This window comes from Dryobates pubescens, chromosome 11 (assembly GCF_014839835.1).
Source record: "Dryobates pubescens isolate bDryPub1 chromosome 11, bDryPub1.pri, whole genome shotgun sequence".
NCBI classification, from domain to species: Eukaryota; Metazoa; Chordata; class Aves; order Piciformes; family Picidae; genus Dryobates; species Dryobates pubescens.
Window position 1 is genome coordinate 37,107,313 of NC_071622.1, and position 16,072 is coordinate 37,123,384.

At 51.1% G+C, this 16,072-nt stretch overlaps 1 protein-coding gene across 1 annotated transcript; it reads left to right on the top strand.

Annotated features, from left to right (window-relative positions):
* Window positions 1–5,147: 5,147 nt before the first annotated feature.
* On the top strand, window positions 5,148–11,808 carry LOC128897527 (olfactory receptor 14A16-like). Its single transcript, XM_054164982.1, has 2 exons — window positions 5,148–6,093; window positions 11,771–11,808. Exons 1-2 carry the CDS (start codon window positions 5,196–5,198, stop codon window positions 11,806–11,808), a joined length of 936 nt encoding a protein of 311 aa, XP_054020957.1. The 5' UTR covers window positions 5,148–5,195.
* The last annotated feature ends 4,264 nt before the right edge of the window (window positions 11,809–16,072 follow it).

Sequence of the window (16,072 nt, forward strand, 5' to 3'; positions counted from 1 at the left end):
GTCTCAATGTCCTTCTTAAACTGAGGGGCCCAGAACTGGACACACTGAAGTGATCATTCTAAACATAAGACATAAGAGTATTACAAACTGGGTTGTGACTATTGCTTATTGGATTAATCCTGGTGTTGGCAGTGCCCTGTTCATTCTCCTGGCTGCAAGGGGCCCTGCAGAAGATAATGAGCCCTGGGCAAAAAGGAGGAATTGTAGATAAAGCAGGTGGCCATGGGCAGCTTTAACCTTGAACAAAGCACAGCTCTGCCCTTGAATCAGGAATGTAAACAGCTCCAGGAAAGATCTGTGAATAACAAAGGAAGAAACAGAGAGAACTCCCCAGGCTACCAAAAGGGGCAGAGAGGTGCCTGGACACCAAGCCTAAACCAATCACTTAAGTACAAAGGGCACATGGACACGGAAAGAAAAATGTATAACCTATGATGTGCATTAATCAAGTGGCCTCTGCTGAGGGCTGGTGCTTGAGCACATCTTGGTGTCATCCTTTTTCTCAGCCACCAACACTGCACAGCCTTAGCTGTTTAGTTTTTCCAATTCTCTGAGTCACTTCTTCCTGTTGTTTGTTTGGAGAACCTTGAGTTTTCCCTTCCATCAGCTAGCCAGGAGAAGCTCTCCTCACCTTTCACTGCCTGTTCTGGAATCTCTTGGTTTTGTCACAAGACATGGGTTTGGCCACCGGTTGTGTTCAGACTTTTCCTTCACCTTCTGTGGCAGTTCAGGCTGGGTGCCTTCTATTGCTGCCACATAAGCTACACCTCCTGTGTCCAGAGGCTCCAACCCAATAAGGTGGACACAGGAAAGAGTCTATTTTATACCCATAATATCCTGGGCCCTATAAATCCATCTGCAAAGTCCTTCTCTTTCTCTTTCTTCCCTCTCTGCTCCCATGGGAGATGCTCTCTGTCGGGTAATGGTTGGGGAATATCTCAAGGCCTCTATGGCCTGGCTAGGCCTAATGCCAGGAGGAGAAGGGGGGGATGGCAGTCTCAGACTTGGCCAACCTGAGACTAGCCTAGCAGTGGGGGGCAAGAAAGAGCCCTGGGGGTTTTGGGTACAGCCTCAGGTGGGGAGAAGGGAAGTGTTGGAAGGCTTTGGGTGTGCTCTAGGGGACTCTGTATGCTTTGGGATTCTTTTGTCACTCTGCTTTGTAGCCTCTGTACAACACTTCCTGCTTTCCATTTCAACTTTCCATCACTTCTGCAATCCATTTGTGTGATGAGTGTCATTCTTTTGACCCTCTCAGAGGTAAGAGAGCATCTGTCTGGCCTCAAAGCAGGACACCTTCTAATCAATAGAGTTCAATGTTGTTTTGGTTTGAGCTGGCAACAGGTCCAGACAGTAACTATTTTACCCCCAAGGAGTAAATAAAAACACTGGCACAGAATTGGAGGGGAAATAGAAATACTATTTACAAAAGCAAAGAGAAATCCAAAAGGTACTAAGGGAACAGCCTAGAGATCCACAATCAGAATCAGCCTCAGCCCAGCTCTCCAGCAGCTCATAAGGCCTCAACCAGGCAAAACCTACCCCCACACTAAGCCTCAGTAGGCCCAGAGTAGGCCTCACTGCTTCCTCAAGCTGAGCCCACTAGGCCTTGACCAGGCCTCAATGACCCCTCTCAGGCTGGGTGCACGAGGCCCCAGCTGTGCAGCAAGCAAACAGCTTGGCCAACAAGGCTGCACTGCCACACAGACCAATGAGAGAGCAGCTGCCACACACCCACAGCAGAGAGGGGGGAGAGAGAGAGAACTGGCTGTAAGCTCTGCTTATAGAGGCAGGATTATGGGATGGAATAACAATGGACAATGTCCTGTTCCTCCCACTGGGCCGGGCTGTCCCCGGGAGGAATGATCTCTATGGTAGGAGAGTTAGTCCTTAACATACAACAAGTGTGCAAAGTAAGCACAGGTGAGAAAGAAAGGTTCTGGTACAGTTTGGTTGTCAGGAACTAAAGGTGGGTGAGAAAAACATCAAGGGTGTCCTGAAGTTTCCTCTCCTTCCCTGATCAGATCCCTGCTGCCAGGAGGTTCTCACCCTGGAGGAGTGTGCTGGGTGATGGATTTGCCCTGTGGTTGCCTCATCATGGTTCCTCCTCATGGGAGGAACCATTCAAATGCCCTGGGATGGAGCAAAGCCTGACCACAGTGAAAGCGGCCAACTGCAACTGGGCTGTGGCAGGAGGAGTGTGGCCACCCAGACACAGAAGTTATCCTTCCCCAGCCTCAGCACTGCTGCGGCCACATCTGGATGCTTGGTGTCTGGGTGTGGAGCTCTGCAGTCTGAAGGAGAAGCAAGGAACTGGGGAGGCTGCAGAGGATATCTGCCAGGATGGGGGCTGACATCTCTGTGGAGAGGCTGAGGGACCTGGGCTGCTTCAGCCTGCTGAATTGAGGCTCAGGGCACTGCCAGAGCAGTTTGCAGATGGCTGAAGGGTGGTTTCAGAGAAGATGGAGCTCTTATGGGGGGGTGGAAAGAGACCAAAATCTCCACAAAGTGTAGCTTGGAAGGTTCAGAGTAGAGAGACCAAAGAAATGTCCCTCAAAGGGCAGAGCTGCTATGCATGAGGCCATCCAGAGGTGTCAGGAAATGGCAGGGAGAGCTGAGACAGCTCAGGGAAGGGATGGAAATGGCAGGGGGAGAGCTGGGTGGGGAAGCAAGATTGGTGTCAGCAGCCTGATGGGAAAGAGCTGCAGGCATGGGACAGTGTAGGACAGGCTGTAGTAGGGATGGCCAAGGGCTCTGGCAAGGCTGAGAGGCCCAACAGGACCAAGGTCTTTGTCCCCTTGGCTCTGGCACTTGCCTCTCCCACCAAGGCCTGTGAGGAGAAACTTGGCTTTGAGGTTCTTCTATTCCAAGGGCAGTGGTCAGGGCTTGGCCTTTCTGCTTCATAAACCAAAGGCAAGTTTTTCTCCCCTGCACTTTGCCTTTGTCTCCCTGCAATCATGGCCTCTACCAAGCTGCTCTAACGAGTCCCTGGGGAGCCTTTGTCAGTAACAAGCCTCAGTGAGGCCAATCAGTGCTTCAAGGTACTTTGGAGCTTTCTTCTGACTTGGACTTCTTGAGAGGCTTCTTGGCAGTACCTTGGCAGAGTCTCCTGGCAGTACCTGAGGATCATGTAATCAGCCCCAAATACTCCATGGGGCTCATTAAAATACTGCTGAGCCACAACTTATCCTACAATTATTGCCATGATTTCTGCAGCTCATTGGAGTGGCTTTTATTGCACAAAGCATCTGATAAAATTAATTTTAAAAGCTACATTTTATTGCTTCTTAGCAAATCATATTAAAATCTGAGAAAGTTATATCATGAGCTGCTCCTGCTGCCATCTGCTCAATACAAGATGGAGAAATGCTGCCAGGAGAAAATTCTTTTCAGTCTCTGGAGTTTATTTCATCCTTGATTCTTCTTCTGGAGGTCATAAAGTATCAAAGAATTTTCTCCACTGCTTACTGCTCACCCTCACTCCCTACTGCCCCCTGAGCAGTAGAGCCCTGAGCCACAGGTGAGGGACAGGATCTGCCTTGCCAGGGGCTGGGGGTCAGGGCTTGGCCCTTTGGATCATTGAAACCCCTCCAGGTTTACTCAGCAGCAGAGCCACCTTTAGCTGCTTGCCCTGACCTGTCAGCACTGCCTCAGGTCTCTGCTCTCACCAGAGCCTGGAGGTGCTTCAGTGCCTCCAGTGATGCTTCCCTTGCATCCTCTGTCTCCTTCTGCTCTAACCAGACCCTGGGGACCCTTTCCCAGTATACTTCACTGGGACCCATTAACACTACAACAAACTTCAGAGTTTGAATCTGACTTTGACTTCTGGAGAGGTTTCTTCTGCTTCTCAGTCTCTGAGGTTCATGGACTTAGCACCAAAGCCACCAGAGGGCTCCTTTAAATGCCTTGGGCTGGTTCTGTTGTGCTGAGCCAGGGCAGGCTCCTGGGCTGGAAGGCGCTGCTGGCAAGCAGGCAGCGCTGCAGAGAGACAGCTCTGGCCAGGAGCATCTCCTCTGCACAGCACAGCAGGGCTGAGAACACTGCCAGAGGATCTCAGGGAGATGAGGAAGGCAGAGAGAGCTTCAAGGTGTCCAGGACTGGGAGGGTGACTGAGAACTCACTGGAGGAGAAGTCACTGCAGTCACTGACACAGTGAGGCTGTGGCTGCAGGACACTGCAGCTGTTGCTCCTGGAGGCATCTCCATCTTGGCAGCTGATGCTCAGCTGAAGGCTCCTGGAGTGTGCACACCGAAGGATGAACAAAGCCCTTCAGTTCCATGGTGTGAATAGCAGTGAGCAGAGCTGGGTAAGGAGAAGGCTTCAACCCCAGCCCCCCTGCCTTTCTCTCTCCCCCTCAATCTTTCTGCAGCACTGCAGGCCTGCTCCCTGTTTCTCCACCTCTCCATGGGTGTGGTGGTTTTAGGCAATGCCTTTAAAATTTAGTTACAGATTTTGAGCAGAAAAGTAGAAACAAAAGTAAAGAGATCACTCTTGGGTGTAAAGAGGAAAAGAAAAGATTATTCTAAACAAAGTCATTGGATAAATGTCTAGAATCAGAGGAGCTGTACCACAACAATTCTCTCTCTTCTCTTCTTATCTCAGCTGTTTTGCTTTGCTGGGGAGAGATCACCTGCTTTGGCTGCCCTTGGCTAAGTCTAACCCACTGCTTCTTTTCTCTCTCCACTCCTCCTTTCTCTCTTGGAACAGGGGCTAGGGGTTAGGGGCAGAGGAACAGCTTCCCTGGTCTCTGAGCAGGGGGGGTTGTGTCATTTGCTAATTGTAAATACCTGTCTGATATTGTCACTCCTGGATGTTTTGTACCTGTTCATGGCATTCCATTGTAGAGTGTAGCTCTTGCTTGTCAATACAGCTTCATTTGCTTCTAACTGAGCTGCTCTGGCAAAGCTAATGCGGGGAGGGGGGAACTTTCAGCCCACCACAATGGGACTCTTGTCCTCTGGGATTGGGCTCTCGGTCACTTTCTGTTCTGACACCAGAGGAATCTTCATGGCAATTCTGGGTCCCTGCTGCATTTGAATCTGTGATGAACTCTGCCATGGGTTGGTAGTGATGGGACTGAGCTGATCCATTTCTCATGCAGCTCAAGGAGGGAGCTTATGATAAGCCTGAGAGAAGTGTGCCCTAACTTGTCACTGCCTTTCCCTCCTTGGACAGGTCTCCATGCCCAGAGGCAGCAGATGGCCAACAGCAGCTCCATCACTCACTTCCTCCTCCTGCCATTCATAGGCACAAGGCAGCTGCAGCTCCTGCACTTCTGGCTCTTCCTGGCCATCTACCTGGCTGCCCTGCTGGGCAATGGCCTCATCATCACCACCATAGCCTGGGACCACCACCTCCACACCCCCATGTACTTCTTCCTCCTCAACCTTGCCCTCCTTGACCTGGGTACCATCTCCACCACTGTGCCAAAATCCATGGCCAATTCCCTGTGGGACACCAGGAACATCTCCTACACAGGATGTGTTGCTCAAGTCTTTCTGTTATCTTTTTTCATTTCAGCAGAGTATTTTCTCCTCACCACCATGGCCTACGATCGCTACGTTGCCATCTGCAGACCCCTGCGCTATGAGACCCTCCTGGGCAGCAGAGTTTGTGTCCACCTGGCAGCAGCTGCCTGTGGCTGTGGGGTTCTCTATGCTCTGCTGTACACAGCCAATACATTTTCCCTGCCCTTCTGCCAGGGCAATGCTGTGGAGCAGTTCTTCTGTGAAGTCCCCCAGATCCTCAAGCTCTCCTGCTCCACATCCTACCTCAGGGAACTCTGGCTTCTTGTGGTCAGTGTCTATGTTGGTTTCTTCTGTTTCATGTTCATTGTGGTGTCCTATGTGCAGATCTTCAGGGCAGTACTGAGGATCCCCTCTCAGCAGGGACGCCACAAAGCCTTTGCCACCTGCCTCCCTCACCTGGCTGTGGTCTCCCTGTTTCTTACCACGGGCTTCTTTGCCTACCTGAAGCCCTCCTCCATCTCTTCCCCATCCCTGGATCTGGTGGTGGCAGTTCTGTACTCAGTAGTGCCTCCAGCAGTCAACCCTCTCATCTACAGCCTGAGGAACCAGGAGCTGAAGGCTGCCCTGAGCCAACGATCCCTGGATACCTTCAGAAGCAATAAACTCTTTGTCTTCTCCTGCAGAGCAGTTCTGCTGTCACTCAGTGCAGGCCCAGCCTGGCTGCTCGAGTTCTGGCTGCTGCTGGGGCTGTTCCCCTTGTGAGAATGTTGTTCCCACACAAATGTCTTTCTTCAGACCATTTCTGGTTCAGTGTGGTTCTGTCTGGTGTGACCCAGAGGCTGCAGACATGAGGAGCTGTGCTCCCTGTATGTATCCAACACAATAAAGGACCCTGCAGGGAGTTGTTTCTCTGAGCTCCTTCCTCCAAGGCTTCTGTGGAGCTGTAGGGCAGTGCCTGTGTGTAGAGGTGGAGGGGCAGAGACCCAGCACAGCAGCAGTGCCAGGGAGCCCCAGATCTTGGGCTGTCCTCAACTGTTCTTTCTTCCCTTCCACCTTCTCCTGCTGAGCCTTTGTGCTGGGGTAAGGCCTGAGTGCTCTGGCAGCTTGGGCACTGTGCTGCTGGGTGGCAGTGCTGGGACTGCAGGCTGGGACAGGCCAGGGGCACTGCTGGCACACAGCAGGGCTCCAGAGCAGTGCTGCCATTAGAGGAGGTCATTTCCTCATGCCTTGTGCCATGGATGTCCCCCACCTCTGGCCTCACTCATCTCCATCCCCCAGCAGCTGCTGTGCCCTTCAGAGGGGCTGAGGCTGTGAGCCACATCCTCATCATCTCCACCCTTGAGAGATTTCTATGCACTACTCAGATCCTCTCTCTCTCTTCTCTTGCCAGACCATACAGCCCCAGGGCTCTCAACCTCTCCTTGACAGAGCTGCTCCAGTCCCCTCAGCATCCTCACAGTCCTCCAGTGGACTCTCTCCAGGAACTTCCTCTTGAACTGGCAAGCCCAGAACTGGACACAATCCTTCAGATGTGGTCTCACAAGGGCAGAGGAGAAGGGGAGGAGAACCTTCCTTGTCCTTCTGTCCACTCCCTTCTTAATCCACCCAAGAGACCATTGGCCGCCTTGGTCACCAGGGGCACATTGCTGCCTCCTGGGGAACTTGTTGCCCACCATCTTCTGCACAGAGCTGCTTCCAGCAGCTCAGCTCTCACCCAGCTGCTGCAGGTGGTTAGTCCTCCCCAGGTGCAGGACTTTCCACCTGCTCTGCTTGAACTCCATGAGGTTCTCCTCTGCCCAGCTCTGCAGCCTCTCCAGGTGTCACTGCATGGCAGCACAGTCTGTCATGGCTCAGCCATTCCTCCCAAGTTGTGTCACCAGCAAACCTGCTAAGGCTCCACTCTGCTCCTTCATCCAGCTCCTTGATGAAGATGCTGAACAGGACTGGAGCCAGCACTGACTCCTGGGGAACACCACTGGCCCCAGCCTTCCAACTAGACCCTGCCCTGTTGGTCACAGCCCTCACATCTCCATCCTCCTGCTGGGCCCAGGGCCTGTGGCAGGGAACAGCCAGCACTGCTCAGCCTCTCTGCTGGAACACACCCTGGCAGAGCCTGGCACAGAGCTGACTGGGAAGGCTCACAGGTATCATGGCCTCTGCAGGGGCAGCCTGTGCCAGCAGAAGCTGAGCAGAGGCTCAAGGCCTTGGCTGTGATCAGAGCTGAGGGAGCTGGGCTTGTCCTGCCTGCAGAGCAGCAGCTGCTGGGGCAACAGGCAGCAGCAGGGCTCTGATCCCAGCAGAGGGGGGCAGGATCATGGCCATGGCACAAGACACAAGGACAAGAGGCAGCAGGCTGCAGCCAGAGGCTGAGGCTGAGGCTCCCTCTAGGGCAACACTTCTGCAGCATCAGGAGAGTCTCTCCCTGGAAGCTCTTGGCCAGGGCCTTTGTGTTGACTCTGTCCCAGGACAGAGTGTGGACAGCCTGAGCCTCTCCCAGGAACAACCACATCCATCCCAGCACAAACTGGACACCCAGACACCCTCCCAGCACAGTCTGGGCCCTGTTCCAATACCAGCTGGATCCCCTGGCCCCATTCCCATAGTCTGGGCCTTTTCCCAGCACAATCTTGATCCTTTTAAGCCCAGTACAGCCCTGGCTGCCTCTCAGCTCAAAGTGGATCCTCTGATCCCCTCCCAGTACTGATGTGTATAAAGCAGATCCCCTGCAGACCCTGATGCCATCCCAGTTCAGACTGGGCTTCCTTGCTGTACAAACTCAATCTCTTTGAGCCCTCCCAGTTGTGCTGAAGGCACATTATGCCCAGATATTGAAACCTGTCCCAGCACGTGGACAAGTTCCCCCTCCTTTCATGAGGGGAACAAAGGCTGACATGGCACAGACCACTGCACACACCCATGGCATGGGATGCTGGTGCTGATGACAAGCATGGCATAATTCCAGCTTCATGCCTCCCATATGCTGCAGCTGGTTGTTTATGAGCATGCCCACTGGCCACATCCAGCCTCCAGAAACCTATCAGTATTACCCCAGCTTGTAAATACTTTGCTCTCTTTTACTTGGTTCTCTCTTCTTGCTCGAGCCTGAGCTCATGCCACAGCCTTGCTATTAAGCCTGCAGCCAGGCAGGGCCATTGAGCCTCAGCCCTGAGAGTATCTCCAGAGGAGGGACCAGTGCTGAGAGCCTGAGAAGCTGCAGCGTTGTATTGCCAGCCCCACCGGTCGGAAGAGCCCAACGTGCCTTCAAGAGGATCCCCGAGGGTAAGGTCTGCACAGTTGCCAGGGAAAGGGACATAGCCGAGTCCGGCAGTGGAAACATCTCCCTCAGCCTGAAGCAGCAGACTGAGGAGCTGCACAACCCTGTGTGTCAGCTCAGAAAGCAGGAGCAGTGCTTAGCCGCATGCCTGCGTGACCCTGCCATTTGCAGGAGAGAAGAAGAGCCGCCACTTCTGCCTCTCTGTGCCCTGTGAACCCCAGGGGAATCCAGAGCACTGATCGCGCCCCGTGCTCCAAAGCCAGGACCACTCTGCTAGGGTCCTGCCCGCTCCTTTGAGCCAAGCAAAGGGGAAGTCACCTCTCCATGCAGCTGCGCTTCTTCCCTGGGGTGCTCTCACCAGCCCTGAAGGTCATTGCCACAAGGGCCAACCCCATCCCGGGACCAGCCCTGCTGGCCCTGCCTGCTGGTCCCGGGATGGGAGCCTGCCTACCAGCTAGCCTACATTCCGTCCCCTCTCCACTGTCGTGGGAGGGAGAAGGTTGTCTCTACCGTTGCAGTCCAGGCAACAGCAGCCTGCCGGAACCTAACCTTGCTGCAGACAAAGGACACAGTGAATCTTCCACCTGCTTCCCACTCGCTGACGTTCCGTTCAAAGCACCTGCATCTAGCAGCACATTTCCAGTCCAAGCCTCTGCCGCATTTAACACCTCTGTATATAGTTAAGCAGCTGCCAGCGTCTTGTCACGTCGCCACCTGGTGGACAAGCTGCGGAACTGCAGCCTGTGTTATATTCATGGGAAGGAATTCTGTAAATATTCCAGTTGGGTGCAAATTATAAATACTGAACCACTTCTGGGATGTGTTTTACAATCGAGCACCAGAATGTGGATATAAAATAGTGACTCATTGGTTATTGATAATTGTAATAATAAAAATGAATATTTATATAGTCCTTATTTCATATTCATAAATTAATAACCTCTTCATCACACCAAGACGTTTAATCTCTTGTCCTGGACCTTGACATTTGGAAGTGGAATGTCTAACCCACTCTTGGTGGGCTCATAGGACAGGAAGTGTCTCCCTCTCTCCCCATCCAGTCCCCAGCAGTGGGGGAGTCCTACTGGGGTCTGAATTGAAAATACCACACCTCACAGTACAGACTGGGCCCTTCCCATCCTCTCTACTCAGTTCCCTCCTCTAACACAGTGGAGCTGTACCCCTCCTGCACCTCAGCCCTTCCAGCTCATCCCCTCCCAAACCCACCCCTGACCCTGACTGTGTTCCCATTGCTCATCTTGGCCCCAGCCTTTACCCTTGGCATTGACACTTTTACCTTAACCCCAGGCCTCAACCTAGCCCCAACACAACCCCTGCCCCTCAGAGCTGGCCCTCACCTGAGCCCTACCCAGCACTCTCAGCAGGCCATCTGAAGGAAGGAGACCCATTAACTTCTCACTAACTTTTAGAAACTTTCATACTCATTAGAGAAGCTTTCAGCCATCAATAAAGGAACCACTGAGCTTGGTAGAGTGAAGGGACATAAGGCAGCAGACCACAGCTATAGACATCAAAGATAGAGATAAGGCTGTCTGGAAAACAGGATGGGGTCTCAGATACCTGGGCCTCAGTAACAAGATCATAGTATCATAGTATCAGTCAGGGTTGGAAGGGACCACAAGGATCATCCGGTTCCAACCCTCCTGCCACAGGCAGGGACACCTCACACTAGATCAGGCTGGGCAGAGCCTCATCCAGCCTGGGCTTAAACACCTCCAGGGATGGGGCCTCAACCACCTCCCTGAACAACCCATTCCAGGGCTTCACCACTCTCATGGTGAAGAACTTCCTCCTCACCTCCAGCCAGAATCTCCCCACCTCCAGCTTCATTCCATTCCCCCTAGTCCTATCACTACCTGATATCCTGAGAAGTCCCTCCCCAGCCTTCTTGTAGGCCCCCTTCAGATACTGGAAGGCCACAATGGGGTCACCTTGGAGCCTTCTCTTCTCCAGACTGAACAGCCCCAAGTCCTTCAGTCTGTCCTCATAGGAGGGGTGCTCCAGCCCTCTGCTCATCCTCGTGGCCCTTCTCTGGACACCTTCCAGCACCTCCAGATCCCTCTTGTAATAGGGGCTCCAGAACTGGAGGCAGTACTCCAGGTGGGGTCTCTCCAGAGCTGAGTAGAGGGGGAAAATCACCTCCCTTGCCCTGCTGGCCACACTTCTCTTGATGCAGCCCAGGATCTGATTGGCTTTCTGGGCTGCAAGTTCACACTGAGAGCTCCTGTTGAGCTTCTAGTCCACCAGCACCCCCAAGTCTCTCTCCTCAGGGCTGCTTTCCAGCCAGTCCCTGCCCAGCCTGGATTTGTGCCTGGGATTCCCTCAACCCAGATGCAGGACCCTGCACTTGGTCTTGTTGAAGCTCATGAGGTTGGCTTATGCCCACCTCTCCAGCCTGTCCAGGTCCCTCTGGATGGATCCCTTCCCTCCAGCGTGTCTGCTGCACCACACAGCTTGGTGTCATCAGCAACCCTGCTGAGGGTGTACTCAATGCCACTGTCCATGGCACCCACAAAGATGTTGAAGAAGCCTGGTCCCAGGACTGATCCCTGAGGGACTCTGCTTGTCCTTGGCCTCCACTGGGACATGGAGCCATTGACAGCCACTCTTTGGGTGCAGCCATCAAGCCAGTTCTGTATCCATCTAGTGGTCCACCCATCAAACCCATGTGTCACCAGCTTGGATGTGGTGCAGGACAGTGTCAAAGGCTTTGCTCAGGTCCAGGTAAATGACATCAGTTGCTTGCCCCTCAACTATTAATGTTGTCACCTGTTCATAGAAGGCCATTATTCCTGTTCCTTAGCCGAGAAATGCTGCAGGACACTGATGTTTCAAGGAGTCATTCCTTTCCATTTCTTTCTCAGAATGCTATCAATTGATGTTTTTTATTTGGTTTGTTTGATGACAGCACATGTTCAGCCTAAAGCTCATTTTCAGTTCAGGCAGAAAAGTTGGTTTCCCCAAACCCACCTCTGCTTAGAATGTTCCTAAAGTGAATTGGCTGCATTAGACAAGGTAATTCATTTTTCACTGCTCTCCTTTCTGTAGGCAGCTTTTCATTTGCTTTCTTCAGCTTCAGTATCTCCTTCACCTCTAGATCCAAATCAAAAAACACCAAGACTTCAACCATTACAACCTCCCCCTTGTGTGAATCATCTCACAGCTGCCTACATTTTGTGATGTTAGAAAATCACAGTTCAGCTTTTTAGAGTGCTTGCTTTATGTGAAGGCTCTGCCCAGCACACTCCCAGGTACTATGAAAGACAACAGGATGTCAGATGGATAATCTGAGCGTGCCAGATGCTTAGGATGTGGGATTATTTTACTTTCAAATCCACAAAGCACATACCAAGCACCTTGCTTACCCTCTTCTGAATCAGAGGGGGTCACACAGCCCCTGCTGACAGCACATTTCCTGAAAATTAGGCCTACAATATGTGATCTCTTCAATCTTTTTGTTATGCTTTGAAGTAGAACAGGCTTGCACCTTCATTTGTGGATTTATGTAAGGAAGTACACAGCCACACCAGCATGGTCTCGGTCTGTCCCACATTTTAAGGCTAAAAGCAGATCCTTTTGTGCACCAGTGTCTGAAAATCCAAGTGTGAAGCAGCAAATATTATCACTAAGAGACCCAGCTTACTAGTGTAACTAGAGTGGTGCCAAACACAGCCATGCACTCCCACCCATGATTGTGCCAAGAAACACAGCCACACAGAATAGTAGCTGCAGAAAAAGGGGGGGGAAAAAAAGGGGTGGAGGGGTGAGGAAAGAGAGAGAGGTGATCTGCACCATGCAATGTCCAGAGCAATGTGAACCCTACAGCACTCAAGGGAACAAATACCTAGAGAGCACCCCCATGGAGGACCTGGGAGTTCTGGTGGACAGCAAGTTCTGCATGGGACAGCAATGTGCCCTGGTGGCCAGGAAGGCCAGTGGGATCCTGGGGTGCATTTGGAAGAGTGTGGCTGTTGTAATGTAGTTATTTTATTCACCCTGAGCACAGCTTCCAGGACAAGATGTATCAGGTGAAGACCTTTATTACATGACACAGCAAGGTTCTCTCGGCTGTCAGCAGGCACACGTGTCACATCTCAATTGGTCATTCTCTACTGGCATGTGTGGCATCAAGGCAGACAGTAGGTCAAAACCAAAAAAACAATATTTTAACACATCCTAACAAATTCTGCCCAGTTTATTTCTTTCAGTTACAAGGTGTTTACATTCTTTTCAGAGTCAACAACTAAACATAGCCTCTCTAACTCGACCAAAGGCAAATCTCCACAGCCTTCCAAAGCTATTCAAAGCCAACCGTCTCCCACATTTCCCCTTTTGGTTTGCCTAATAAAACAACACTTTTAATTGACCTTTCTAACATTCTTTGCATACACAGAAGCAAGCAAGTTAAAACTAACTCTATAGCAAAAGCAGAAGTTGTGTAGCGCAGCGTGTCCAACAGGCTGATGCAACCCCTACAAGACACAATGCTCAGGTTGAGCTAATTAGAACATTCTAACAGAACTGGCATAATATATGGTTAAGGATAACAAAACTTCTATTAACAAGCACACATTCCTTTCCACTTATCTTACAAGGTCAGAACACAGAACAGTTGCTTCTCTCAGACAGAATGTTGCATCTCACAGCTTTGAACTTATTTCTTTGCGACCTGCCTGATCTCCCAAAGATGAACTTGAATAGAATAGAATAGACCAGGTTGGAAGAGACCTTCAAGATCATTGTGTCCAACCTATCATCCAACATCACCTAATCAACTAAACCATGGAACCAAGCATCCTGTCAAGCCTTGCCCTGAACACCCACAGCGATGGCGACCCCACCACCTCCTTGGGCAGCCCATTACAATGGGCAATCACTCTCTCTGTGTAAAACTTCCTCCTAACATCCAGCCTAAACCTCCCCTGGGGCAGCCTGAGACTGTGTCCTCTTGTTCTGGTACTGGTTGCCTGGGAGAAGAGACTAACCTCTGCCTGACAACAACCCCGCTTCAGGTAGTTGTAGACAGTTATAGATCTTACTACTTCCAGTTTTTACATTTCACTCTTCTTATTAACAAAGAAGATCTGATTAGGCCTGAACACACGGGGACTAAGATACAAAGATCCACAAACACAGCAAACCCAATCCTCAGCACTGTCTTTTACAATCTGGTCTAAAGGTGTGTTACATCTTCACTTTTCTAAGATGGCCAAGAATCATAGAATTGTTTAATGTCAGCAAGATTCTCCTTGATCCATCAGGGTAGATCTGGCCAGGCTCCATCTCCACAGATAAGGAAACTACTTGCAGGCAAACAGCAAGAGTGAAAAGCTCCTTGGCTGGGTCAGAGATGACATCCTGAATAGTCATGGTTTGGCTCAACGTAAAATTGAACCTAACACAATAATCCATTTTCTCTCATCCTAACATACTGATCCCTTGATGCTTTGTTTTTGCTAAGGAAAGGTACTGAGTCCTATTAATCCTAACTTTGGCCTAATATTGTTTGTTCTTCTTTCAAATTTCTCCCAACTAAAACCTCCAAAATGTTTATATCCTCCATAAATTTTGTTGAAAGCACGTACGAGATGGAAATGTGAGAACATAACACGCTTCAACTGTTCCTCTTTCATGACATAATAGCTCTTGACCCCACTGCTCCAGCCTGTCCAAATCCTCCAGATGGCACCCATCCTGTCCTTCCTTCTTATCAAGCACACCACTCAGCTTGGTATCATCTGCAAACTTGTTGAGTGTGCCTTAACCTCACTGTCTGTGTCATTGATGAGGAGATAGAACAGCACTGGTCCCAGTATACCTGGGACACCTCCATGGCATATGATCATAGAATCAAAGGGCTGGTTTGGGCAGGAAGGGACCTTCACAGGTCTTCTAGTCCAATAGCCTGCAGTGATTCAAGCAATGTTTCCCTACTCAAATCCCCAGAAGCCCCTGGCTCATCTCCACAGGACTTCAATGTGCTGCAGTGTCCCCAGCACAGCTCAGAACCTAAGGGCACTCGCTAGCCCTCTCTCCCTCTAACCATGGCTGGTCATTCCACAGCTTGTCACCAGCAAGTCTGATTTTGTCCCCCTCTTCTTTCAAGTCCAGTTTAAAGGCCTGCCAGGGAGCCCTGAAAGCTCCTGAGCAAAGACCCTCTTCTCCCTGGGAGAAAGATGAATCCCATCTGACCCCAGCAAGCCTGCTGCTGTGCTGCCCATCCCATTGTTAGACCCCAGAGCAGTGGCAATGACACCAGCCACAAAGCCATGGATTCACAGCATGGGTCTGTCTCTTTCTGCCAGTGTTACTGCCTGCAGATGGAGGCAAGAGGAGCAAAGAACCTGTGCCCCAGACTCCTTCCCCAGCTGTCTCCAGGCTCTGATGTCTCTGGATCCCTCTTGGACTGTGGATTGTGGCTTCATCTCCACCCACATGGAAAAGCAGAAATGGCTAAGAGTCCAAGGGTGGGACAATAGAAATATGTAAAACTATAAATATCTGCTTCTAAATCTATTTCCCTTTTTGCAACTCTTAGGCCAGGGTTCATATCAGGGGAACTGCAGGGCACATGCTGGGGCTGGGGGCCACTCCACTCCCTTTTCAGGGTGGTTGCAGGATTTCAGTGAGACATTTGTGCCCTTCAAAAGTGACAGCCCCATCACAATACTTCACTCCCTGGGACACACGTGGCTGTGGTGGCAGGGCAGGACATCCCCGTGTCCTACCTGCTACAGACACCCCCGTCTTCATGAAGCTGAGGAGCCTGTGCTGACCTGTGCCCCAAATGCACCAAATGCCCAGGATGGAGCTGAAATATGAAGACAAAGATGCCTCTGAGACCCTCCCAAGACACCAAGACAGATGAAAATCTCACCAAAGACCTCCCTGAACTGGGCACACAGCTCCAGCCACAGGCCTAGGAAAGAAATGTCCCCAAGAATTGGGCATTTTGGAGAGGAATGTCTAAAAGAAAACCAAAATAAGACAAGATTCTGTTAATTTGAGGGGTTTAGCATTACAGCTGGGCAAGGGACAAAGGAAAGGGACATTTAGCCTGGGGAAACCCAAAGTACAGGGCAGAAAGCATACAAATCCCAGCAAAGCTCAGTCCAGCTTCAGTGGTGGTGATGGCTGTGCTGACTCATCACTGTTAATTATTCTCATCATCACTCAGTGGAGTTTAGGGGAGAGTGGGGTGTTTGTTCCTGCTGGAGCCCCCAGAGTCTGAGAAAATTGGGTGCAAATGAGGTGACCTTGATTCAATCTGCTGGAAAAGGTCCCCCATGGGGGTGATGTTTACCCAGGCAGT

Coding starts and splice junctions, on each gene's coding strand:
- LOC128897527 (XM_054164982.1), top strand. CDS start 5,196: ATGGCCAACAGCAGCTCCATCACTCACTTCCTCCTCCTGCCATTCATA. Junction 6,094..11,770: donor GGAGCTGAAGGCTGCCCTGA/GCCAACGATCCC, acceptor TGGCTGCATTAG/ACAAGGTAATTCATTTTTCA.